The 25,459-nt window shown below is 40.3% G+C and overlaps 1 protein-coding gene across 1 annotated transcript in view; it reads left to right on the top strand.

Annotated features, from left to right (window-relative positions):
• The window catches only part of PDXK (pyridoxal kinase), a 46,837-nt gene that overhangs the window by 9,638 nt on the left and 11,740 nt on the right, over positions 1-25,459 (top strand). Inside the window, exons 2-5 of the mRNA XM_009560892.2 lie at positions 5,831-5,885; positions 15,380-15,484; positions 18,401-18,484; positions 23,222-23,268. Of these exons, the coding sequence (XP_009559187.1) occupies positions 5,831-5,885; positions 15,380-15,484; positions 18,401-18,484; positions 23,222-23,268 (291 nt within the window). The remainder of the gene's footprint in view (positions 1-5,830; positions 5,886-15,379; positions 15,485-18,400; positions 18,485-23,221; positions 23,269-25,459) is intronic.

Genomic DNA, 25,459 nt, shown 5'->3' with positions numbered 1-25,459 from the left:
CTGTTGTTTTACATCTGTAACCTTTCTGGTGGTTCCTGTGTCTGTCTTTGTTTTTGTCTTTTCTCAAGGTCGTCTGCTGTATATTTTTATTATTATCTGTTTTGTAGTTGTCTATTTCTAACTTCAGAATTTCAAGTGGCCTGATTGGTACCTGACTCTGGATTAATGAATCACCAACAGTATCTCCAGCATCCCTGTTCCTAAGCTAGTTTATTTGCTCTTGCATCTCTATCCTGGCACAATATCTCAAAGATCTTAATGATTTTTCTTTGCAGTGCTTTGTCAAATGCTGTGCTAAAATACAGCTATATAATATGTACCGTGTTCTCATTATCTTCCTGGTATGGCTTATTTGAAGTTCAGCAAGAGAAAAAAGAGATTGCATTAGTCAATAGCAGTTTCAGTTCGGTTTATCAACCCACGCCAGCAATTATGCCTGCTTCACTAATTGCCAGGACATGCCTTTTCTTTTTTCCCAAGTTCCTTTTTCTTAAACTGAATCTGTGTTCTGATTTTTCTACTCCCAGGACAGTGTGTGTTTTTTGATTCAGTATCAAATAGGAGGAGATCCAGTTAAGTGAAAGAGCTGGCACACAGTGGGAGGTGTGAGCTGCAACTGGGAAATCCTTTCTCTTTCTCCCCTCTCCAATCTAATTTGGTTCCAGAAATTCAGCCTTTTAAAATATGTTTCTGTTCCATGTCCAGAGGAATACAGTGGAGCAATGATGTTCACTGCAACTACAGTGATGTCTGGGTAAAGTAAAGTTCCAGACTGTAGTATGTACACATCAGCGCATACATGCAAACCACTGGTATTACAATGGATACATGAGAGTGTTTCATGGCCTGATACAGAGCCTTTCTTCTTGGAAAGTACTGCTGCCATTGCTTAGTGAAAAAACCTCTCAAAACTGAATCACCTTGTTTGACAGGGTAGTTTTAACTGTGGCATTAAAGTTATGCTGTTAACAACTTCGAATTAAGGTAATTTAGACTATGTCTACAAATACTGGAATCAATATGGTGATTTTTGTAGAAAAATACAGGTATTACTGGCATATTCAGTTTATGGATTGTAAAAGTGCTCTGCTAAAGTCAGCACTTTGGGGACCTACCACAAAAAATTCTTAATAAACTGTGTCTGGTTAAATCTCTGAAACCTCCTTTGTTTATATATGTTTTTTATGCATAAAACTTTGTCCTTTGACTCATGTATCTGTCAGTGTCACATTGCTACAAGGGTCATTTTCCCTTTGATGTAGGTAGGTTCTGCCATACGTGTGTCCTGTTAATGATCTAAATTTGGATGAGGAGGGGGGTCTTCTGGAAGAAAATATGATCATACAGTGGAGTTCTTCAAGCCTTTGGTTTGTTTTGTGTTGCTGTAATGTACTCTAAGATGTTTTGATCTGTTCTGGCACAGTACAGCTAACATTTTAAAGTTGAGAACTTTGAAGGAACTAGAGAGTTTGGATGGAGATCTTGACTCTGTGTAATGAAATTTAGATAGCAACTTGTGAATGTGTACCGGGGGACGTAAATGCCGTGGAAGAAATGTCTGCAGTTTCCAACGTCTAGTTTTATATAGTCTTTTTTTTTCTTCCTTAGACTGCCTTTCCCACACACGCTTACTCTGCCTTTCAGTCATTGTTCCAGATATTACCTCTAACTTGAGCTTCAGTCCTGCTTTGTGGTTTTCATTTCAAACCTTGAAATGAAATGCCACCAGAGACACAAACCCAGTGCCCAAAAAGGGAAATAAATACTGACCATGTTGCAGACTAGAGAGTTATTTTTAATTGAATTTCATTGAATGAACTAGGTCATTGTTCTCTACGGTTGTCTAAATTAAGTACAAACTCAAACATTCTAGTTAAATTGGTCCACTGATCATTTAATGGCAAAGGATGTAATATCTTTACTATTTTTTATCCTTATAATCTTTAGGATGGGCAGCAGGTGATGATATTTTGTGTAACTTTACGTATGGGGTTGTACAGTGGGTAAAGCTAAGCTTTTTGTATTTTGCAGTATCATCAAATGACAGAATGATCCAGGCTGGAAGGGAGCTCAGGCCTTCAGCCTCCTGCTGAAAGCTGGGTCGATGCTGAGTTCAGACTAGGTTGCTCAGGGCTTTGTCCTCTTGGGTCTTGAAAACCTCCAAGGACAGCTATTTCGCAGCAGCCCCCTCTAAACCTGTCTTTCTTTAAAGATGTACGTACAATGCATTGGAAACTGGTTTGTTTGTTTCTAATGTTTAGTATCCAGGAAAGGAATAAAATGTAGTTCAGAAGTTCATGTAATTCAAGTGATGTTTTTTCTTGCACACTTAGGAGGTTTAAGTTATTTATCTTTTTTTTTTTTTAACTTTTCCCCCCGCCAGGCTGAATATAAGTGAGGAAAAAGAACTTCTTGAGACCTATAACGTGTATGATACTTCTAAAAATTTACTTTTTTTCCCCTGCCAAAGCATAGTAAAGCTGCAATACAAATTTTAAACAAGCAGTTCAGTAACAGCTTTTTGCATTTCTCTAAGCATTTCTCAGAGTAAGTAAAATTATTAAATGAGAATATATACTAATATTTACTCTGAGGCAGAGCTAATCTTTGAGGTTAACAGTTTTCCATCTCTAGTGGTGTTAACAATCAAATAACAAATAGGATTAGGGGGTAAAAATGAGTACTTTCATTTGTCTCCAGACTGTTGGTACATAATGTAGATTATGCAAATATAAAGGAGAAGCTTAGCAATCATTAGAACTGAATTTGAGATGTTGCATTTGCTTAATAATCTTCCTGTTAATTTCTGTGTTGATACACATGCAGTTTTCCATAATGTGGAATGGTTTTCTTCCTCCGGTTGTTTTACGTTCCCCATCATAATCACTGCTTTTAGTTACCTCTACCAAAGAAATTAAAAATATGGGTATGTATTAAAAAGATTTAACAAGACATCTTGTAAATACAACTCCCTTTGTAAACAGAGAAGGTATTACCCATCATTCAGTGCATTAGAAACAGTTTCTGATATGTATGATCCTTTAGATGTGCAAAGATGATAGTTACTAGTACTGATTTTTAATTGTTGGTTGAAGGAAAACAATAACTTTTCCCTATTAACTTTAAATGATCAAGTTGTTAGTTTTGGTTTGTGTAGTTCATTTGAAGACACAGTTTTCTCTATAGACAAGAGAAGATTGCTGTCAAAAGCTGCTTTTAGCACTTCAGTGTATGCTGTTTTCAGGTTGTCTTCTGATGACTAAATTCCGTGAGACTTTTCAATTCAGTCTGCCTTGGTAGTGAAGACGTGCTGGCTGAACTTAACTTCATTCTTTTTGATTATTTTAGTACTTCATGGTAAGCCTAGACTTCAACATCGGTAGCTCTCCTTTCAAAGGTAGTACTAACTGTGTTTTCTAATTATACTTTGTTTTCTTAAATGTCTTTTTATGTATTTTACTTACTCTCTGTTTTGTTAAGAATCTTTGCAAAAGGAAATTCCTTGAAGTAGAGCAACCATGGCTTATTTTGAGGATTGAATCAGAACTAGAGACCTGCATAATTAGATGTGCCAGATTACAGTCATGCATGTTTATTCAAAACAAAACTTTAGAGCAAATTAGTAAATGTGACAGAGTAGACTAACACCAGTATGTGGTTGCGATGGGGACCTTTGAAGGCTTTTTAGCCTATTTTATGCTGATGAGAAAAGTGAGAGTATCAAGCTCTTATGCTGAATTTGAGCTGCCTTTTCCTCAACTATTCAAAAGCACTTTAATTCTCTTTTTCCAAGTGTCCATCCAAGCTAACCTGACACTTAGTTGTCTCTGAGAGTGGTGGTCTGCCTTGTATTTTCCCTTCTGCTGGTTGAAGCAGATAAACGGGCCAAAAGAAACCAAAAATCCCTAATCCAACAGCTTGTTGAGAAATCAAATCGTGGCTAGTGCTGGTGGAGACAGTAAAGAAGGATTCTTTCTGGTGACCGTGAGCCAGTACAGTGCTTATCTGTGTTATAAAACAGCCCTTCCTACAAGCAGGTGTGTGTGCTCTTCTTCCCTAAAGCACTAGGTATTGACCCAGTTAGTTAGTAAATTGTAGTAAGTGCATTCTGTAGTGTCAAATGTTAAATAGTTGGAAAATGGGATCTAAATACCGCACAGAGATGGATTAATTTGCAATTGTTGCCAACATGTTTGAAGGAAATTAGGATTTTGCAGAGAGGGGAATTGAATATGGGATGACCATCTCTATAGAGGCAGTATTCTCATTTATTTCTTTGAAGAATGTGTTCAGACATCAAGGTTAAGGTCGTAACAGTATTGCTGTGTTCTCACGCCTTTCCTTCCTGAGCCTTTAAAATAACATCCATCAAGCTTAAACAAAATGCTGGAGTGAGAGCAGAAGCTGAGGTTAACTTTAACTTGATCAGGCTGAGACAATCCAGCAGTCTATCTATCATTAAAGTAAGATAACTTTGTTTTCTGGTTAGGAATGAACAGAAACCTTTATTGTATGTTGGAAGAAGAGATGTGTTGTGTGAAGACCTGCGTGGGTTCAGAGCTGTAAAATGACAGACACGCAGTGCCTGCAGGCAGAAGGAGCTACTTCTTGCAGCACATACCTCCATCTTCTAACGGCCCAGGATTTGAAATAAGAGGCTTATCACTTAACAGCTTTCACATGTGAGAGAAAGTACATGCACAGGGAAAACCTAATTTCTGGCGCAGTATACCCAGAGATTCTTAATATATGCGAAGGAGTTGCCTTTGTGATGAAAAGGAAGAGGCGTGCGTCTCACAGAAAATCATGACTGGCAAAAGCTGCATTTGTTCACTACTCCTTCCCAAGGAAATTGCCTGAAAGTGGATCATAAACAGTGATACATCATTACTATTATCTCCCTGTGTGACTCATTGAGCCATATATAGCAGCTAGTCTTTTGAGGAGGATTCTTACTCAGAGAAAGTGGGATGTGGAAACAAATATTAAATGTCAGGCTTTTATGCCACCGTTGCATTAGAATTTCTTTTGTGGCAGATAAAAATTTTGAAAAATGGCTTGAACAGCAATGCCTGTCTGGATTAAACAGGTATTGTCAGGTTGCAAGTCCTCATTAGTCTTCTTCTGATTTAATGTTCTTATTTTCATAATGTTTACCTCATTTGGGGCAAGAAGAATGTGTTTGTTGATTGCACTAGCAATTCCAATATTTGAATTGCTGGTAATGCAAGATAGCAGGTGGCTGTTGGAGTATGCTGTAGACTTTTTTGAGTATGTGTTTTTAAAAGCTCTCTCTTTGATTGCCTAATCGTTCCCAAAATTAATTCTCTGTGATTTCTTTCTGTTCTCTTGGTATTGAATTGTAGCGAAAGTGCATGTGAAATACAGGTATGGCTTATAACATTAATCCCTTTTAAGATTCTTCTGTCTCCCGTTTATCTGGCATACTAACAGTATCCTCCCTCCTTATTTTGCATTAATTTAATACCTTGAAATTTATACTGCTTTTCTTGGCAAGGCGTTCTTCAGGGCTTCAGTGATTGCTGCTGGACCAGCTGCTGTGTCCTTATCCCCAGGTGAACTCTAGCTTACGAATCCAGAGCTCTGGTTTTCGGTGCTGTTTCCAGTGTTGCTTCTGTTCCATGTTCACTGCTGTAGTAAAGAGCTGCATTATTTATGTGGCATGTATGCTGACTCAGCTTTCACTGTAAAACAGCACTCAAGAATTTAAATATGCACTGGGACATAAGAATCTTTCTTGTTAATATCCTAAGATATTAACTTAACAAAGGTGTATTAGTAAAAAAAATATTCCTGTGTTCTCTTACAGGTTTTGGGATTTGAAGTTGATACAGTGAACTCTGTCCAGTTTTCAAACCACACAGGTAAAATCTTACGTATGTCTTCAGATACTAATCCACAGTAACTCAGCTCTACTCAATATGTGGCCCGTCTCATCACGTGACACTGGAAAGGAGATCAGTCTTATGGTTTCACTCACATTTTAAGGATATAAAACAGAAATGTAATTTTCATGTTTTGATTCAAATTTCTCAGAAGTCTGGATTTGGGATTAGGATGTGATATGATGTGGTAATGGCCTATTCTACTACTTCTTGGTTTTGGTTGACAGCCGTCTGAACATGAGCCGGCAGTGTGCTCAGGAGGCCAAGGCCAATAGCGTCTTGGCTTATATCAGAAACGGTGTGGCCAGCGGGTCCAGAGAGGTTATTCTGCCCCTGTACTCAGCACTGGTGAGACCGCACCTCAAATACTGTGTTCAGTTCTGGGCTCCTCGCTCCAAGAAAGATGTTGAGGCTCTGGAGTGTGACCAGAGAAGAGCAATGAAGCTGGTGAAGGTGCTGGAGCACAAGTCTTACAGGTAGCGTCTGAGGGAACTGGGGTTGTTTAGCCTGGAGAAGAAGAGGCTGAGGGGAAATCTCATTGCTATCTACAACTACCTGAAAGAAGGGTGTAGAGAGGAGGATGCTGGCCTTTTCTCCCAAGTGTCAGGGGACAGGACAAGGGGAAATGGCCTCAAGCTCCACCAGGGGAGGTTCAGGCTGGACATCAGAAAAAAAATTTTCACAAAAAGGGTCATGGGGCACTGCCAGAGGCTGCCCAGGGAGGTGATTGAGTCACCATCCCTGGAGGTATTTGAAAGACGGGTGGATGAGATGCTCAGGGACATGGTTTAGTGGTTGGTAGGAATGGTTGGACTCGATGATCCTGGAGGTCTTTTCCAGCCTAGTGATTCTGTGGTTCAGAGTGTGAGTTTCTTTTGTTAGACAGTAACCTAATTAACTCAGACAGAGAAATAACACAAATACAGCCATCTACGCAGACAGGCCTGTGAACAGGGGAGTCTTAAGTACTGTTTTCTGTGCATTATGGCCCTGTGGCACTCATAATCATTATATTACCAACCCAAACATCAGAAAAATACTGAGATGGACGTGGTAATTCTTCTCTTTATGTGTGCACCCAGATGGCTAGTACGAGTTCTAAAATTACATTCTGTTGAGGGATAGGGGGTGGGGTGTTAATATATTTGAGTGTATTTTTACTTGGGTTCTAAGCCTGAGTATGATACACTAATTTAATACTTTCAGACATCCTAGCACTCACAGTGCTAGAGGACTTTATTTTTTAAAAGAAAGCTGAAAATTACTTAGCCTTTTACCCATAAAGGAGCTCCAAGTGCTTTGCTATTTTTGGATCAATAGAGGCACATCTGCTGTCATGGTTGCAGGTTGTTTGACGGGAGATTAACTCTAGACTAAGAAATTCTAAGGGTGTCTTAAAAAATAATCCAGGAACAAAATCTGACTTTTTACATATTGGAAAAGAGCAAAAATTGTTTCTGACATGAAAAAAAGACGAAAGTTGAGATACTTTCCTAGTACCTCACAGGTACAGCTCTATTACTAAACCGCTAATTTGTGAAACAGAGAGTAGAACAGGAAGCCTCTGTGCTTCCTTACTGTGTTGAGCTCTGTGCAGCTTTCAGAAATATTTAAGATCTGGAAAGAATTTACTGGGCAGAAGGAGTGTTTCAAAGGTATCTAGAAAGCCATCTTGGCTTCTTGAGGAAGGGTACAAAAGAGGTAATAATTAAACAAGGGGTGGGAATCTTTCCTGGCTCAGGCAAAAAGCTGCTTGTTTTACTTGTACTCTTTGACACAGTACAAAGGTTCTCTGGAGTTTTAATGCTTAGATACTTAGGTGTGACTTACGTTTCTTTACTGCATTTGGTTTTGGAGGTTAGGCTTTTTTGTTGTTTAGGTTTTGATAGCTGGGTAGAACTGTTGTAATCTTCCAGAAATAAAGCGATTTTTCACATGAAATAACTCAGCACTCAAAATGAATGAACACCTGTTATTTGTTGGCTTTCAGTTTCAAGATTAAATCAGCTTTATAGGATGTTAAAAGAGATTAATAGGGATTTTATTTGGACCATAAACTGAATGTGTCTGAAGGCAGGAAAATTACATTACCAGTAGGATGACCAGATTCTTAAAACAGAAAAGGAGGAAGATATATATGTGTGTGTGTGTGTGTATATATGTATTTTAATAGTATCACAACTGGAGAAGGGTTACCAGTTCTTCATTCAGGTTTGGCAGACAATGAAGATAGTAGAAGGAATAACAAATTAGTGGGTTTTACCCTCTCCCTAAGAAGGCCAGAATGAACATCTCAAACCCAAAAACATGTTGAAGATCTCAAGTCTTCAAAAGATTTGGAGCTTTTTTTTTGTCTTCTGGTGTTTAAGAGTAACATATTGGTTCTTTTCTGTAATCGTGATTGTTTTATAGAGTATGTTAAAATAATCCCAAAGATTGCTGCACAGCCTCAAGACTTTGGGAACCAGAGCTTTCAGAAAAAAAATCACAATATGGTAAGTGTTTGGTACTTGCCAAGCTTGAGTGAAAGGAGATTATGTTTGGAAGTACTGGTCGTTTGGCTGACAAAGGAAGTAATGGAAAAGAAAGGAAGGGAACATACTCCCTTTTATGGCAGGTCTGGTTTTCTAACACTGCTGTTTTTCTGTGAAACCCTTTCTAACCTTTCTTAATTTGAAGAATAGATTCTAAGCCCAGTGTCTTTGCACCTCCTGTTAGAGAGAGGCACGTAGGGACATGTGCTGTCCTCATACGAAGACTTTTAAGCTTGAACGTTTATGCATGCCTGCGCACAGCCTTGCACTAGTACCTGCAGGTCAGTGGTCATGCAGTGGGTGCCACTGCAGAGATTAATGAACAGAAACAGCCTTGCTGGACTGTGGCTTGTGTCTGAGGCAGTGCCTCAATACACAGGAATTGTGTGCTGAATGAACTGGTGAAGATAACTTGATTTTCCTGCAGGAACAAGATCTTATGAGAACCCTTTCTGTGGTCATCATTAAAGCTGAAAGGCAAATTTTTGCTTCAAAATGTGTGAGCTCCAGTTTCTAAAAGAATGTGACATACCAGAGGGAACACAGATTACAAAGCGTGTGAGGCTTTGGACATGGTGTTCTTTCTTTCCCCATCCCTGTCTTTAAACCTGCTCTTGTCAGCAAAATATAAAATGCAGAGAGAGAATTTATGACTAACAGGCTTTCTTTGGTGAATCATTATTGGTTTTTTTGCCCTGTCTTTAAATGAGTAAAATACCACAGGGCTATTTCTGCTGACTCCTGCCCAGAAAATACAGCTTTCTTTAGTCTATGATAATCATGAAATTCGGAAAATACGCTTTAAATCAGTCCCTCTGGGAGAAGATTTTGTCATGATGCTTGGTGAGGAACTTTTATGATTAGAGTGACTCACCCTTAAATGGCATCATGCTTCACGTATAAAAAATAAGGTGTCGTGCAATGTACAGGTTCTTTTTCTAGATTCTAGGTTCTAATTCTAATTTACTGTATTGTTTGCAGAAGCATCTCATCACCTGGTGCGCAAAATTAAAAATCGAGATTTTTTTTTTTAATTGCATTGTTGATTTTTTTGTCGTACATTTTTAATTCTTCAGTGACTGCAATTTTTGGTTTTGGTAGTAGGCTAATGATAAGCATATAATGTGCTCGCTTTGCCATCCAAATCCTACCTTTGAAACTGCTGCCGAAAAGGTAGTCTAGTTTCTTTCTGCTCATTTTATTTTTAAGGAAAGCACTTTTGTCTTCTACTTAGTGGATCTGTAGTGGGTGGTGGGGTTGACTGTTAAGTCTAATGCATAGGAAGTTATAATTATGTGTCATTGATGTGATTCTTCAGTCTACCACTCATATGCAGACATTCACACCTGTGCCGTGCAGGACAAAAAGAAGAGGTCTCCACTCCTGCCTGACACTTGTAGTGTTTTACTCCTACATTGGCCAGCTGTAAAAAATCCAATGGAGAATTTGGTACTGTATTTCTGATTTTGTTCAAGGCCTTCTGGTAGCTGAAGATTAAGTCCTGTGTTTGGACCAGGTTGTCTGCCAGAGTTTGTGTGAATTTTGTGGCATGGCTGGGACCACATTGCCTGCCCATCATGTGCCTTAAACGCTAGATCTTTCTTGGTTTTTCCCATGTAAAATATTTGGTAACTGAAGCTGACTGAAATAGTTTTACAGGGAGCACCGCAGGAGGAACTGAAGCCTCAGAACAGAATGTTCTGAGTTAGAAAACAAAGAAATCTTACATGCCTTGCTATACTTAAATCGTAGCTTGGCGTTTTTTGTTGTTTTCGGTTTGTTTTTTTTTTCCTTCTGGTGTGCCTGGGATTTTTATTCTAGTCTTTTTTCCCTGTTTTTGAAAATAATTAAGAGGCTTGTGAATACATTCCAAAAAAAGTACTTGTGGAGGAAAGCAAGAAAGAAAAGTATGTAGATTCATCTTCAGTGCAGTATTAGTTGCCTCTTGGTTGTGGTTTTGTTTTGTTTTTTTCTTTTTTGTACAGATGAACCAAGACATTTCCTTGGAGACTAAAGAATACACTTAGCATTTTAGAGGGATAAGTGACAAGAGGCACCATATCTTTCTTACCTGATTATCATTCCCTTACTTGCAAAAAAAAGTAAATAAAAAGCAAATATATATCATATAATTGCAATAAAAGGCCATAACACAGATAAGTAATTGGGTATAAAGTTGTTTAAGTGTTTATCTACGTGTTTAAAATTATTACTAATCCAGGGGACTAATGGAGTCAGTCTGAGCCAAGTGCAGTTTTGGAGAGCTGTGTCATGATTTGCAGTGTTCTCTCTGCTGTCAGTCCAGCAGCGAGGGGGAATTATTTTGTGGTTTTGTAATCACAGAATCACAAGGTTGGAAAGGACCCATTGGATCATCGAGTCCAACCATTCCTAACACTCCCTAAACCATGTCCCTAAGCACTTCATCCACCCGTTCCTTAAACACCTCCAGGGAAGGTGACTCGACCACCTCCCTGAGCAGCCTGTTCCAGTAGCCAATGACTCTTACTGTGAAGAATTTTTTTCTGATATCCAACCTGAACCTCCCCTGATGGAGCTTCAGGCCATTCCCTCTTGTCCTGTCCTCTGTCACTTGGGAGAAGAGGCCAGCTCCCTCCTCTCCACAACCTCCTTTCAGGTAGTTGTAGAGAGTAATAAGGTCTCCCCTCAGCCTCCTCTTCTCCAGGCTAAACAACCCCAGCTCTCTCAGCCGCTCCTTGTAAGACTTGTTCTCCAGCCCCCTCACCAGCTTTGTTGCTCTTCTCTGGACACGCTCCAGAGTCTCAACATCCTTCTTGTGGTGAAGGGTCCAGAACTGAACACAGTATTCAAGGTGCGGTCTCACCAGTGCTGAGTACAGAGGGAGAATCACCTCCCTGGACCTGCTGGTGACCCCATTTCTGATACAAGCCAAGATGCCATTGGCCTTCTTGGCCACCTGGGCACACTGCTGGCTCATATTCAGTCGGGTGTCAACCAGCACCCCCAGGTCCTTCTCTTCCGTGCAGCTCTCCAGCCATTCTTCCCCCAGTCTGTAGCGCTGCATAGGGTTGTTGTGCCCCAAGTGCAGGACCCGGCATTTGGCCTTGTTAAACCTCATCCTATTGGTCTCAGCCCAGCAGTCCAGCCTGTTCAGATCCCTTTGCAGAGCCTCCCTACCCTCCAGCAGATCGACACTTCCTCCCAGCTTAGTGTCATCTGCAAACTTGCTGAGGGTGCACTCAATTGCCTTCATCCAGGTCATTGATAAAGACATTGAACAGAGCTGGACCCAGTACTGAGCCCTGAGGAACTCCACTTGTGACTGGCCTCCAGCTGGAGTTAACTCCATTGACCACCACTCTCTGGGCCCGGCCATCCAACCAGTTTTCAACCCAGGAGAGTGTACGCCTGTCCAGGCCAGAGGCTGACAGTTTCTGCAGCAGAATGCTGTGAGAAACTGTGTCAAAGGCTTTACTGAAGTCCAAGAAGACTACATTCACAGCCTTTCCCCCATCCAGTAGTCGAGTGATTTTGTCATAGAAGGTGATCAGGTTAGTTTGGCAAGATCTGCCTTTTGTAAACCCATGTTGACTGGGCCTGATCACCCGGTTCTCTTGCATGTGCTTCATGATAGCACTCAAGATTACCTGTTCCATGACTTTCCCTGGCCCTGAGGTGAGACTGACAGGCCTTGAGGTGAGACTGACAGGCCTAATGAGAATAAGAGAATAATGAGAATAATGAGTAATGAGAATAAGGAAGACTCAGCTTTCTACCCCTGTGCGAAGTACAAGCCAAGCTCTCACCTTAATATCCAGGGTAAAAAAGTAATAATTTCATCCAGCTGCTGTGCCTAACCAGCTCTGTAGTTTCCAAATGGGATGCAGTTGTTTAGCCAAGTACAAACTTGAAGTTCATTGTTCAGTTTTCTTGGCTATGGTTCTGTTATAATGTGTGCAAGAAGCCAGGTATTGTGAGACTTGGAACTTCTGTATTGTTGAGTGCCATGGCAGAAATACTACTGCAGAGCAGGAGTTGCAGTAAGTGGAAAGTTAAACAGCAGATTCTAGGTCTTCCCTTGCTGTATTTCACATATTCATATTTAGTGGTGTAGGCACAGGGATAACATTTCTAGGAAGCTGTCTTTCTTTTAGGTTTTGCAAGGGAGCTTTAGGCCTTCAAACGTGCCCATTGCTAGCCAAGTTCTTACGTATAGCTGAGGAAGACAGCAATTACGTGTTATCATTGTTAACTGCAACGTGTCATGCTTTTCCCTAAAACCAACTGCACCTCATGTTTAAGCTTGCTGTTGGCATTCTCTGCTAACAAGCTTTGGACTTATGGCTGTGCAGTATTTTCTTGACCGCTTAGTACCTGTCTGGATTATTTGCCTTCCCCCTTTCAAGATAATCCCTCTCCCTCTTCCTAGGACCCCAAGAGTATCCATCCTTCAGTTAATGAAACCCTTTCTGAACATGAGTAACTGGCTTTTTCTTCTGTCCCTCTACAGAAGCTGCTCTTTGGTTGTGTATTCCACCAGGAGAGTAAGGAAAAATGCAGGGTCGTGGGATTTGCCGTTTTTAAATCGTGTTACATGAGGTTAGCCTGGGGAAAGGGCTTAGGGCAGTTTCCATCTTGCTGCCCGTTTTCACTTTGTTTGTTTCTTCTTCTTCTTACTGGAACATAATTCAGCTCCTAGTGAAGTCACAGTTCTCTGCAGATCCAGCGAAGGCATTGCCCCTTTTCTTCTCTCTGAATAGCTGGGGCTTCTCTGAGACTTTCCCTAGGGCTTTTCTCTCCTTCATCTATCATGTCAATAGACTTTAGGTTGTATTACATGTTACCAGGTGGTAAAAACGATCTTCTGAATACCCTTGGAAGTCATTGCTACAGAGTTTGGACAGTGTCCCAGCCCTTATGAATTCCTGAGCTAAGCTGGGCTGCTACCTAACATTTTGTTTCTGTGTTTATTTCCCTCCTTCAGTGGAGGACCAGTGTGACCCAGAACCTGTGCATTGACTGTTTAAGACAGCTTGACATAGGAAGGCGAACTTTTAGTTAAACAGCAAATTTGCAGAGTCTCTCTGTAGGAATGGCTCCCAAGAGTGTCTGGATTGTCTGGGCAATCTATCATAGTTATTTTTACGGCTCTCTGTAAGTTAGATGACTGCTTTTTTGCCAGCTGACCTTGATAATGGGTAAAAACTGCACTCGTTTTCACTAACGGGCACAATGGAATAAAAAGGACTATGTTGTGTCCCTGTATGGACTGGCATTGCAGTGATAATAGACGCAGAGATTCGGGGAAGAGGAGAGAGCAGATTATTTATCTCTGAAGCTGCAGGTGTGACAGAACAAGCATCTGCATGTGTGTTAGATCAGCTGAATACTTGCATTAGTTGTAGTCAAGAGTTCCTCATACACTTGTGGCTAGATGTGTGCCCAAGTGTTAGGTGTTGCTGTCACTGTTCAGCAGTTGAATTACACCCCTAACATGGATGAATCTCTCACTTTGTCCATTTCTTCACAGTCTTTTTAAAAAGCTTTTGCTAGGGAGGGAATTGTAGTAGCTGATGTGAGTCAGTCCCACAGACAGCTGGCAGGGAGTTGTATTGTAGAGGCTAGGTCTTTGTGAGCTGAGGAGAACAAAATGATCCATCTGCTTGCCCTCCTGTGGATGTATTTGCATTCATAAGGAGGAAATCTGAAAAATGTACTAATCTTAGACTCTAGGCACCTTTTGACAGTTACTCTAATAACACAGTTGAGAGTGATAATCAAAGCCAACAGTTTTCATCACAGATCTTTTGAACTCCAAGAGCAGAAGTTAAAATACACAAAGTAGCATTGTCTTCACACAGGGGTGGTGTGGAAGAAGATAACTCATTTAGTGTTTCACTTCGTGTAATGCCAGTTAATTAATAAAAAGCTTTTTAACAAACTGAATTTTTGGAGGTTGGAAGAGTTAAATTGTGGGTACTTCATTTAATAACGTGGAGGAATCCCCATTCTTATATGCAAGGGGGTGATGGCTGTCATCTAGATGGGCAGACTTTGATGGCAAGGTGTAAGGTGTTTTTACATTTATTACAAGTTTAGAGTCTGTAGAGGAAGATTTTTTTTTTTTCCCTTGAAATTGGCTGTCATGACACTTGGTCCATTGTTTGCTGAAATCAGCTTCTCCCAAGTAACTTCATCTTCTATCTGCTTCTCAGCCAAGAGTATTGGCTTGTAATTCTTAGAGATCATTCAAGGATAAGAGTGTATGGATATTGTCTTCTTATGGTGTCTTTCTGATACTCATTTACCTCTTATAGGATCCTCAGAATTAAAACTGCACCATTTTTGGAAGAAAATCTGTCCAGTGACATTGTACGTTTAAAGAGCATCTATGACAATGTTCTGATGTGGTCCTTCTATTCATTACATGCCAATCCCAGTGAATGCCTTATCTGATGGGTACAGCAGTGCTGCATGCCTGTGTCCAGGCAGATCCATAAGCCTGTTTAAGCTTGTTATCTCTCTCTCAGTCTTCTTCTATTTCTTTTTTTTTTTTTTACAGTATAAAATAACAAAAATGGATTATACTGACACCCTCCTCCAGTGACGTCTATAACATGTTTTTTCCCCTCCACACAGCAAAGTGGTATTTGTATGGGCTCCATGGGAAAACTTGGAATAACTTGTGTGTGCTCTGCTCGATCTGCTAATAAATGGACGGTCTCATACCCCAGTGTAGTCACTCAAGTTCAGTTTGGAAACGGGGGTACTAAGAAGGAGTTGTGCACATTAACTGTTTTGCTGACAGTAGCTTTCATTTGGCAAGAGCATTTACAGAAAAGAAGGTAGAAATGCTTTCTGATGTGCATATCGTATATGATCTTCTAAGTGTATAATCTGTGTGATCATAAATAGAAAACCTAGCTCTTGAAAAATGATCTGGCATTTACTTTGCAGGTTATGACCACTGGAAGGGTCAGGTGTTAAATTCAGATGAACTTCATGAACTGTATGAAGGACTTAAACTGAACAAGGTCAACCGGTATGATTATGTACTCACAGGTAAGAAGAGCTTATTCCTGGGAGTTTCCATGAGTTATTAACAAAAGTAAAGAAATATAAACCATATCTCTCCTTATTCCAAATCAATCAGTTACGTTTTCCCTCCTTTGATGCCTCCTGCAATTTCATCTCTATGTTATAGTCTCAACTGCTGGTGCTGTTTAGTTTGAAACAGCCAGTGTTTTCCAGCCTGGAGGCTGTCATTAGGTAGGGTAAAGTGATCCTCTTGTATAGTTTACAGACTTGTACAGGCGAGTCATGTACAGGCTTAATGTTTTGGGAGTGCCTCTACTGTAAAATGGATGAGGAATGTCAGGGTATTATTTCTAATTTTATTGTGAAGACATGAGTTTAGTCTTTTCTTCTAAGTTTGCAGCCCTGCCACTCTCTGGTGTTAGAGCATTTATACATAGTTGTCTGTTCTTGTTTTTTCTACTTGATCTTCAAGGAGAGCACTTTGGATACAAAGTGAAGTATAAGCAGGGTTGGATTTTGATTTTTTGCTCCTGTTATTATGTAGGTCTTCTGTGTGGATACAGTTCTGGAGATCATAATGATTGTGTGGTGTTTTCCTTTGCTTGCCACTGAGTGCAAAGTATTTATAAATACAGGCAGAGGCAGCTTCTTGCAGAATGCTTTATAGAAAGGAGAGACTCTGTGTGCATTTTCCATTAAAAACTACTTATCCAATTCCTGGGTCTGAAATGTAGATTACTGATCAGGTTTCACCTCAGGAGGAGCTATGCGTCTGGTTTAGATTACCGTGTCAATTTTTTATAGCAGTGAACAGTCACTTTTTAAAGGTAAACAGAAATATATTGCCAGTTTTGGTTGATTTCGTGGCTTCCATATGTAGGAGAATACTTATACACAGGAAAAACTGAAGACTCTACGTGTATGGATTATAACTCCTAAATAATCTCTGGCTTGAAGGGTGTGGCATGTCTGCAGAGTTATTTGCAGTTCTTTTTTAGGGAATATCTCCAAAGTAAAGGAAACTAAATAGAAAATACACTGAGCTAAGGTTAAGAAATTATTTTCAGCACAAATGGGTTCTTGATTTGAGATTGAGAAATAGGCAAGCACCCTTTCTTTCCTTGAAAGATCTCACACAAAGGACGTTTCCAGGAAGAGCACAATGAACTGTGGGAGTGTTCCAGATACATTAGTATGCAACATGTGTAAATAATGCTCGAGTATTCTTTTAGCTGAAATGTTACCTATTTATTTTGCTTTGAACTCTTGGAAAAGACCCCAACACCTTTTCTATCACTGTCTTATATTGGCGAAATGGATGTAAGAGATAAAAAACGGTAGAAGGAAAAAAAAGAAGTCTTCACCATAAAGAAATGTTGCAGAAAAAGAAGGAATATTTGTTAACATGCCTTTTAAAATAAGGGGTTTTGTTAGATGGGTGAGTATGTTTTTCATGTTTGTTTAAACATCTTGTTTGGTGTAGCCATATTCTGTATGGACAAAAAAAAAAGGCATGGGTAGCAATAGTTCCTTAAGATCTAATAGCAGTCTCAGTGTTGTAATGATCAGTTGCGCAGTGGCTGAACTTAATATTCCGGTTTTATTTCATTCAGAGCCAAAAGGCAGATTTTTCTCTTCAAACAGAAATGGCCATTCATTGTAGTGCACAACTGTACTTTGCATCTTCAACAACCTGGATATGATTATTCAAACACTGAAAAGAAATTATCAGCGGATGGGATTTGACTGTAATTGTATGTCTGATGACTGTAGGTGGCTTGGCTGAGATGGAAATTATTATCTTTAGACTGGTTATGTGAAATAACACTTCGTTAACTTTTATGACTGCTAGTTACTTGAAGATCATCATATATTTGTTCCATTGACAGTAAAATGCTCAAGTTAACAGAGAAACTCCAATTCAGTGTAATTTTTTGAGTACATCTGTCAATAATGTTAATTATACTCTTTATTTTTCTTTGGCCAGTCTACTATCACAGGTAATTTTAAACAAAAACCTTTGCGTGTTTTTTTTTTTACTGATTATGAACATTTCATAGACATAAGACAAGGCATTTTGGCCAAAAATCTTGGAAGCTTTTTCCATTTCTCTGCACCATCTAAGAATTGATCAACTTTCAGGTAAAAATAAATATGTCAAAAATGCACTTTTAAATATTTTAGTAGAGTGGACATTTCCAAGATGAAGGTTTGAAGAAGCCACCTTGCTAAAAATAATACTAGTAAATAAAATACAATCAATGAAAATCAAATAATAAATCAATAAATGTTGTAAAAATAAGTTAATAAATAAAGAAAAATCTATTACATAAATTAATGATTAAAAAAGAATATTGTGGTGTTAGCATTGTGATTAGAGACTTGAGCTATAATAAAACTTATTTCCAGTTTATTTCACTACTAAGCCTAAAAAGAGGAATATTATTGATATATTGGCCATTGCTCTGAAGCATTCAAGATTAATTTTCCATTGCGTTAATGTGTTGGGCTGTTTCAGCACCAACATTAGTAATAATAAAAGACCTGCTTTGAGCCAGTGTATGAGAAAAGCATATGGAATTTAAAATAGTTCTTATTTACTACATGATATATAGTACTGATTCGAACTGGTTTTTGAAGAAAAATAATTTGTTTTCCTTTCAGCATGACCTTTTTGTATATATGTTCAAGCATTTCGAAGTTCTGTGAGCTCTTCATATATAACGTACTTTTAAAATTGATTTTTAAGGTTACATTTGTAGTTGTGCAAGCACTGTCTGAATTGTCTTCCACCTGTTATTCTTGAATGAAATACTATAATGCCTTTGTTCTAAAAATGCATTGTTGCAAAGAATGAGAAGTATGTAGCATTCCTGCCCAAAATTTCTTTAAATAGTGTTAATGAAAAAAGACTTCAAAAGTTTCTTTTTTCCCCCAAAGGATATACAAGAGACACGTCGTTTCTTGCAATGGTGGTGGATATTGTCCAGGAGTTGAAGCAACAGAATTCTAACCTAGTATATGGTAAGGATGTGTATTATAATCCGTTCTTCATTGGTGTATATGCCGATCGTTTTCATGTTTTGGGATGAAAATGCTGTTCTGATATTACCCAGCATTTCACAACCATCTTGTGCTTTGATCTGGCTGGGACGAGATGGGGCTTCAGTGAAGTTCTGTTTCAGCGTTGCTTCAGGGCTGAGCAAGTTCGCTCTTTGTTTTGATTTTATACCTTTTGCTACGTTTCTTGCGTTATGCCATCCAAAGGAGGATGTGCCTTGAGGGTGGATTGTCTGTATGAAAGAAAGGCTTGTAAGATCCCAGCCAGCTGCTGCTGTTCATAGTTCAGAGGTATAGGCTCTAAGTGCTGATCGCTGAAGACTCTTCTTGATTTCCAGGTCAGTCAAAAGCAGGATAGACTTCCTTGTATTGCCCTGCCATGGTTTCATGTTAAATTCCAGAATTATCTTACAGTGCCTTATAAGCTTCATAATTTAGCTTGAAATATGAGGCTTTTTTAACTCTGATGCCCTCTGCTAAGATTACCTAGAGGCTCTCAAAGAGGAACAGACCCTAGCAATTGCTGTTGTTAACGTGTTGTGTCAGGCTTAAACCTGTGAGAAAAGTTTGCTCTTTCCTTCCTGACTCTTGAAGTGCTTCAGGACTTTTCAACATAACCAGAATAAAGTTGAATTGAGCAAAATGTTTAGAGTGACAGGGCAAAGTCAGTGGGGATTTAGTGGAATAAAAAGCTGTGAATCATGGTTTGAGCTTGTCATCTTCAGGTTCAGTAAACTGTGTGGTCAGAAAACATCTATAATGTTGTGCAGGACTTGCAATGTGTAATACCGTGGAGTGTGATATTTTACTTAAAGTTACTAAAGCTCAGTCCTCATTTAGAAAAATGTAGCAGAGACACCTTGGTGACCTGGGGTTTTGTTGCTTTTTAGTCTCTATTAACACAGTTCCATTGTTAGGTTCTCCAGAGCCTTGTACTTGTAAGTGAAAGCTAAAGACTGTTAGAGCATGAGCAGAAAGAAACATCTAGCTGTTCAGAGCAGGAAGAAAGTGGTAAGATGGTGAGAGCAAAGCTAGTCTTCTAAGATCCTTTATATTTAATAAGTAGACTATAATGTAAGGGAAATGCTTTCAAAATGTAAACCAAATTTTACTGAAATGTAAACCTCTTTGTACTCATAGAAACTTCCTTAAATACTGATCAGACATAATTTGATAACTTTGGATTTGTATTTCTTTATAGAATCATAGAATAGCTTGAGTTGTAGGTGGCCTTTAAAGGCCATCTCATCCAACCCCTCTGCAATGAGTAGGGACATCTTCCACTAGATCAGGTTGCTCAGAGCCCCATCCAACCTGACCTTGAATGTTTCCAGGGATGAAGCATCTACTACATCTCCAGGCAACCTGTTCCAGTGCTTCACCACCCTCACTGTAAAAAAATTCTTCCTTATACCTAGTCTAAATAGGTCCTCTTTTCATTTGAAACCATTACCCTGTGTCCTAGTACAACAAGCCCTACTAGGCCTGTTTTAAGTATTGAAAGGCCACAGTAAGGTCTCCTTGGAGCCATGTCTCCTCCAGGCTGAACAACCCCAACTCCCCCAGCCATTCCTCATAGAAGAGGTATTCCATTCCTCTGATCATTTTTATGGCCTTCCTCTCGACCTGCTCCAACAGGTCTATGTGCTTCCTGTGCTGAGGACTCCAGAACTGAATGCAGGACTCCATGTGGGTTCCCACCAGAGTAGAGGGTCAGAAATACCTCCCTTAACCTGGTCACACTTGTTTTGATGTAGCCCAGGATATGATTGGCCTTCTGGGTTGTGGATGCACATTACTGGCTCATGTCCAGTGTTTCATCCATCAGTACCCCCAAGTCCTTCTTGGCAGGGCTGTTCTCAATCTTTTTATTCTCAGTCTGTGTTGATACCAAGGGTTGGTTCAATTCACGTGCAGGACATTGCACTTGGCCTTGTTGAACCTTATGAGGTTCACATAGGCCCACTTCTTATTCAGGTCTCTCTGGATGGCATGTTGTACATCAGGTGTGTCAACTGCACCACTCAGCTTGGTGTTGTCTGCAAACTTGCCGAGAGTGCAGTCAATCCTGCTGTTTGTCATTGCTGAAGATATTAAACAGTACTGGTTCCAGTATGGACATCTGAGGGACACCACTTGTCACCAGTCTCCATCTGGACATCAGTCTTTTGACTATTACACTCTGGATGTGATCATCCAGCCAATTTCTGGTCCACTGGACAGTCCACCTATCAAATCCATATCTCTCCAAGTTAAAGAGAAGGATGTTATGGGGAACCATGTCAAAGGCCGTACAGAAGTCTAGATAGATTACATGCGTAGCTCTTCTCTTGTCCACTAATGTAGTTGTTCCATTCTAGAAGGCCACTAGATTGCTCAGGCAGGACTTGCCCTTGGTGAAGCTGTGCTGGTTGTCTCAGATGACCTCCCTGTCTTCCATGTGCCTTAGCATAGCTTCTAAGAGGACCTGTTCCATGATCTTCCCTGGCAGAGAGATGAAGCTGACAGGTCAGTAGTTCCCAGGGTCCTCCTTTCTACCCTTTTTAAAATGAGCGCAGTGTTTTCCATTTTCCAGTCACCAGGTACTTTCTCTGACTGTCATCACTTTTCAAATATCACAGAGAGTGGTTTGGCAACTACATCAGCCAATTCCCTCAGGACTCTGGGATGCATCTCCTCATGTCCTATAGACTTACATGGATTCAGGTTGCTCAGGTGTCATGAACCTCATCTTCTCTAACAGTGGGGGGCATCTTTGCTCCCCCAGTCCCTGCCTTGTGGTCCATCCACTCAAGAGGTGTGGGAAGAGATTGCCAGAGAAGACTGAGACTTCAACTAGTTGTTAAGTACCTCAGCCTTCTCCTCATCTGTTGTTACCAATTTGCCAGTCGTGTTCATCAGGAGGGGTACACTTTCCTTGATCTTCCTTTTCTGGCTGACATACCTGTAGATGCCCTTCTTATTCTTCTTTGCATCCATTGCCAAGTTCAGCTTCAGCTGCACCTTAGCCTTTCTGACCCCATCCCTACACAACCAGGCAGCATTCCTATACCTTATACTCTTCCCAGGACACCTGGTCCCTGCTTGCACTCCCTGTGCATTTCATTCTTGCCCTTTAGTTTGTCCAGGAAGGTCAGCCATGCTGATCTCTTGCCTCCCGTTTCTGATTTACTACACCTGGTGATTGAAAGCTCTTGTTCTCTATGGAAGGCATCTGTAAAGATCACAGAATCACAGAATCACAAGGTTGGAAAGGACCCATTGGATCATCGAGTCCAACCGTTCCTAACACTCCCTAAACCATGTCCCTAAGTACTTCATCCACCCGTTCCTTAAACACCTCCAGGGAAGGCGACTCGACCACCTCCCTGGGCAGCCTGTTCCAGTACCCAATGACTCTTACTGTGAAGAATTTTTTTCTGATATCCAACCTGAACCTCCCCTGATGGAGCTTCAGGCCATTCCCTCTAGTCCTGTCCCCTGTCACTTGGGTGAAGAGGCCAGCTCCCTCCTCTCCACAACCTCCTTTCAGGTAGTTGTAGAGAGTAATAAGGTCTCCCCTCAGCCTCCTCTTCTCAAGGCTAAACAACCCCAGCTCTCTCAGCCGCTCCTCATAAGACTTGTTCTCCAGCCCCCTCACCAGCTTTGTTGCTCTTCTCTGGACACGCTCCAGAGCCTCAACATCCTTCTTGTGGTGAGGGGCCCAGAACTGAACACAGTATTCGAGGTGCGGTCTCACCAGTGCCGAGTACAGAGGGAGAATAACCTCCCTGGACCTGCTGGTGACCCCATTTCTGATACAACATCTGCCAGCTCAGTTCTGCTTCCTTGTCTCTGAGGGCAGTTGCCAAGAGATCCTATTGACTCACTCTTGGAAGAGCTGAAATTTTGCTTTCCTGAAACTCAGTGTCTTGATTTTACTCTTTGCCTGACCCGTATCCCTCAGGACTGTGAACTCCACCAGTGTGTGATCAGTGCAGCCCAGGCTTCCTCCTTTTTTATCTTGCTAAAATCTCTTTTAATACAATGAACAATGTTCCTTTTAGAAGTACAAGACTAGGCTTTCTTCATCCTCACTTTGCAACTGAAAGCACTTGTAATATGTTGTTAATACTGCTGGTGATTCAGAACCTGTGTGAAGTGTGTGTTTATATTATTACACCAAGTATGTGTTTATGTACTTTGGCATGGATTTTTTTGTTTCATTAAATAACTTTTTTTTTTTATGGGTACATACAACATTTTGGTGGGTATGTTTGGCACATATCTTTTTATGCTAAAGTAAAAGCAGGACTCCTTCACAGTTTCTCCCGTGTTTCTTCCCCACTATGCTACTCTTCCAGAGTTTTTGGGAGTGAAGGGGAGGGCTCTCTGTGTTTTCTATAAGAAAAGCGACTTTGCTCCCAGCAGTCAGACCCTCTTATCCTCATTGCCTTTAGACATAACAACATTGAAGCCAGTAGGAGGGGTTGACTACAACCCTGTGACAGTTGCTTAAGACATATACGCTGCTCTTGCAGAATCGGCAGCCAGCAAAACTATGAATTTCAGGTTGTGTGTGCTGCAAGAGCTGTGACAGTATATGTGCTATCAGGTACTCAGTGCTGTTACATAGATGCTAGAGTTATCTAAAACTTTTCCCTCTCACCAGGGTCTCTATAACTGTACCCCATTTCTAAAGCTAGATTTATTCTTTTACAGTATGCGATCCAGTGATGGGTGACAAATGGAGTGGAGAAGGCTCTATGGTTAGTACTTAATCTGTTTGGATTCTCTGTGTAGTAAATATTTGCTATATAAAGATGTATAGAGAAGTATTATGTTTTAAAGATGAAAACTAAGCTACTTTACCTAAGTGCAGTTTTGGATCCCAGCATCAAGTAAGTTTGTACTTTAATTTCCTGTATTTGAACGAGTTTAGTATCTGGGAAGAATGATGGCTGCATATCCTTGAAATTATTTCTAACTCTCTGCTGAGACAACAGGTGGAATACAGACCCGTCTGCAGGAAAATATCCTCCTGCTCCCCCTTCCTCTCCTTGTTTCATTGGAGTTCTCTCATCCTCTCTTAAGAGGGCTCTTTTTTGGCTGGTAACCTGGCTGGTATTGTCAGTGATTGTGTGACTTAATGTGCCACTTGAACCTAAATGAGGATGACTTATCTCATGTGAGATCCAGCAACTGTTAGGCATTGGGCTGTGGTCCATGACGGAAAGGTTCTGTGTACCAGCACCAGACTGCATACTGACAAAGAAATATTCCTTTTTGATCAAAACTAGCAAACAATTTCAGTAAAAATGGAATGTGCAAAGACATCAGCAGTAATGATATTTTATGTTTTCTTCTGCCTTAGCTAGTCATGCGCTATGAATTCCTTTGTCCTTGTACCTATTCGCAGTTTACCTGCTCATAAAACTTCACATGAAGTAGAACTTAGTAATAAATTTTGTGTTCTGTTTTTTTCATGTTACATCTATTGCAGTATTTATTGTCCGTGGCTTTTTCTAACAAGGCAGAGCTCTAGACACTGTAGAGTCACCTGGCAAAGCTTTATCTCTTGAAAGAAGTCATAACCATGGACCTACCTCTGTGTTTTGGCTTAAAGATGAGGTAGATGGAAGATGAGGAGAGTATTTAACATGAAACCCACCAACTCATTCCTGCCATGAAAAGTAATAAAATCATTATTTAAAATGCCTTGGTTTAGACGTGACCTAGTCTTGCATTTCTGTCTAAAGGCAGAGTCCCAGTGACGTTGTCGCTTCACCATGGCTACATGAGTGAGCTCAGTATCAGTATCATAGGTGTTCTGGTAGCACCTAGTGATCAGCACTGTGGTGTGGTTGTACCTGCTATGGATTCGATTGGAATGGGAGGCAGTAACACATGGGCACATGTACACATGCACCCTGCCCTGCGCAGCTTATGAGACCAACAGAGAAAATACAACACGGACTAAAGGGGTTATTAATCCTGATACAGGAAATGGGGTTCTGCCAAAGAATTTTTAACTGCTGCTAGTTAAAAATTAACTTTTAATAGAGGTTTTGATAAATTGAGTTACAGCAGGGCTCAGGAAGGTGTGGTGTCCCTTGTACCCATCTAATCCAAACTCCTAACTGAGCTCCATTGTGTGCCAAAACAGCTGATGCTTCTTAGTTGGCTCCTGTTACATTTTGGTGTATGTCACTTGCTTAGACAACCAATCTCCCTTTGCTGATGAGCCACATTTAGTTAATGAAGATGGGATGGAGGTGGAGCAAATGGGCAGAAACCGGAGCATTGGCTCTTATTACTTGAAGAGCTGATTCTGCAGACAGCGAGGTATGCTAGTGTTTTCTTAGGCTTGGGTGCAACACAAGCAAAATATTTTCAGTGTTTTTAAAAATTATTTTAAATTTTAATTAAAAATATTTTTATTTTTAATATTGTTTAATATTTTAATTGGACCTTCTTTATAGATGAAATTGTACTGAACAAATTACAAATCTGATTCCTGTTCATACATACTGAGGTATAGCACACCCTAGGCATACTGCATTGAAAGAAGGAGGGAAAATTACACATAGCATGGATATTACTTTTTGCTAAGCCCCACAATGCAACACAATCAATGTGGGCACACACTGGCTCAGCAAAGGGCCGCTGTAGTGTTCGTACAACAACAAAGCAGTTTCTTTTGGAGATAAGGACATCGGAAAGAGTTCCTCATTTTGGCACACTGTATTTTCTCATGCTGCTGTGTCACCTTTGTGAGAAGGAACCCGAAAGCAATTTATCCAGACACCACTTCCTTTTAGTGCTGCCAGTTTAGGCCTATCTGCTTAGCAGTGCTTCCCATCACCTCCAGTGAAAAAAGGGCTCTTGCTTGTACTGTCACCAGCTGGAGGATGCACTGCCACTTCTGTTACTGCTGTGTAACAGTACAACTGGGAGCCA

The sequence above is a fragment of the Cuculus canorus genome, chromosome 1 (assembly GCF_017976375.1).
Source record: "Cuculus canorus isolate bCucCan1 chromosome 1, bCucCan1.pri, whole genome shotgun sequence".
NCBI classification, from domain to species: domain Eukaryota; kingdom Metazoa; phylum Chordata; class Aves; order Cuculiformes; family Cuculidae; genus Cuculus; species Cuculus canorus.
The sequence above is the reverse complement of the archived record's forward strand: the minus strand, read 5'-3'. Positions and strand labels throughout refer to the sequence as shown.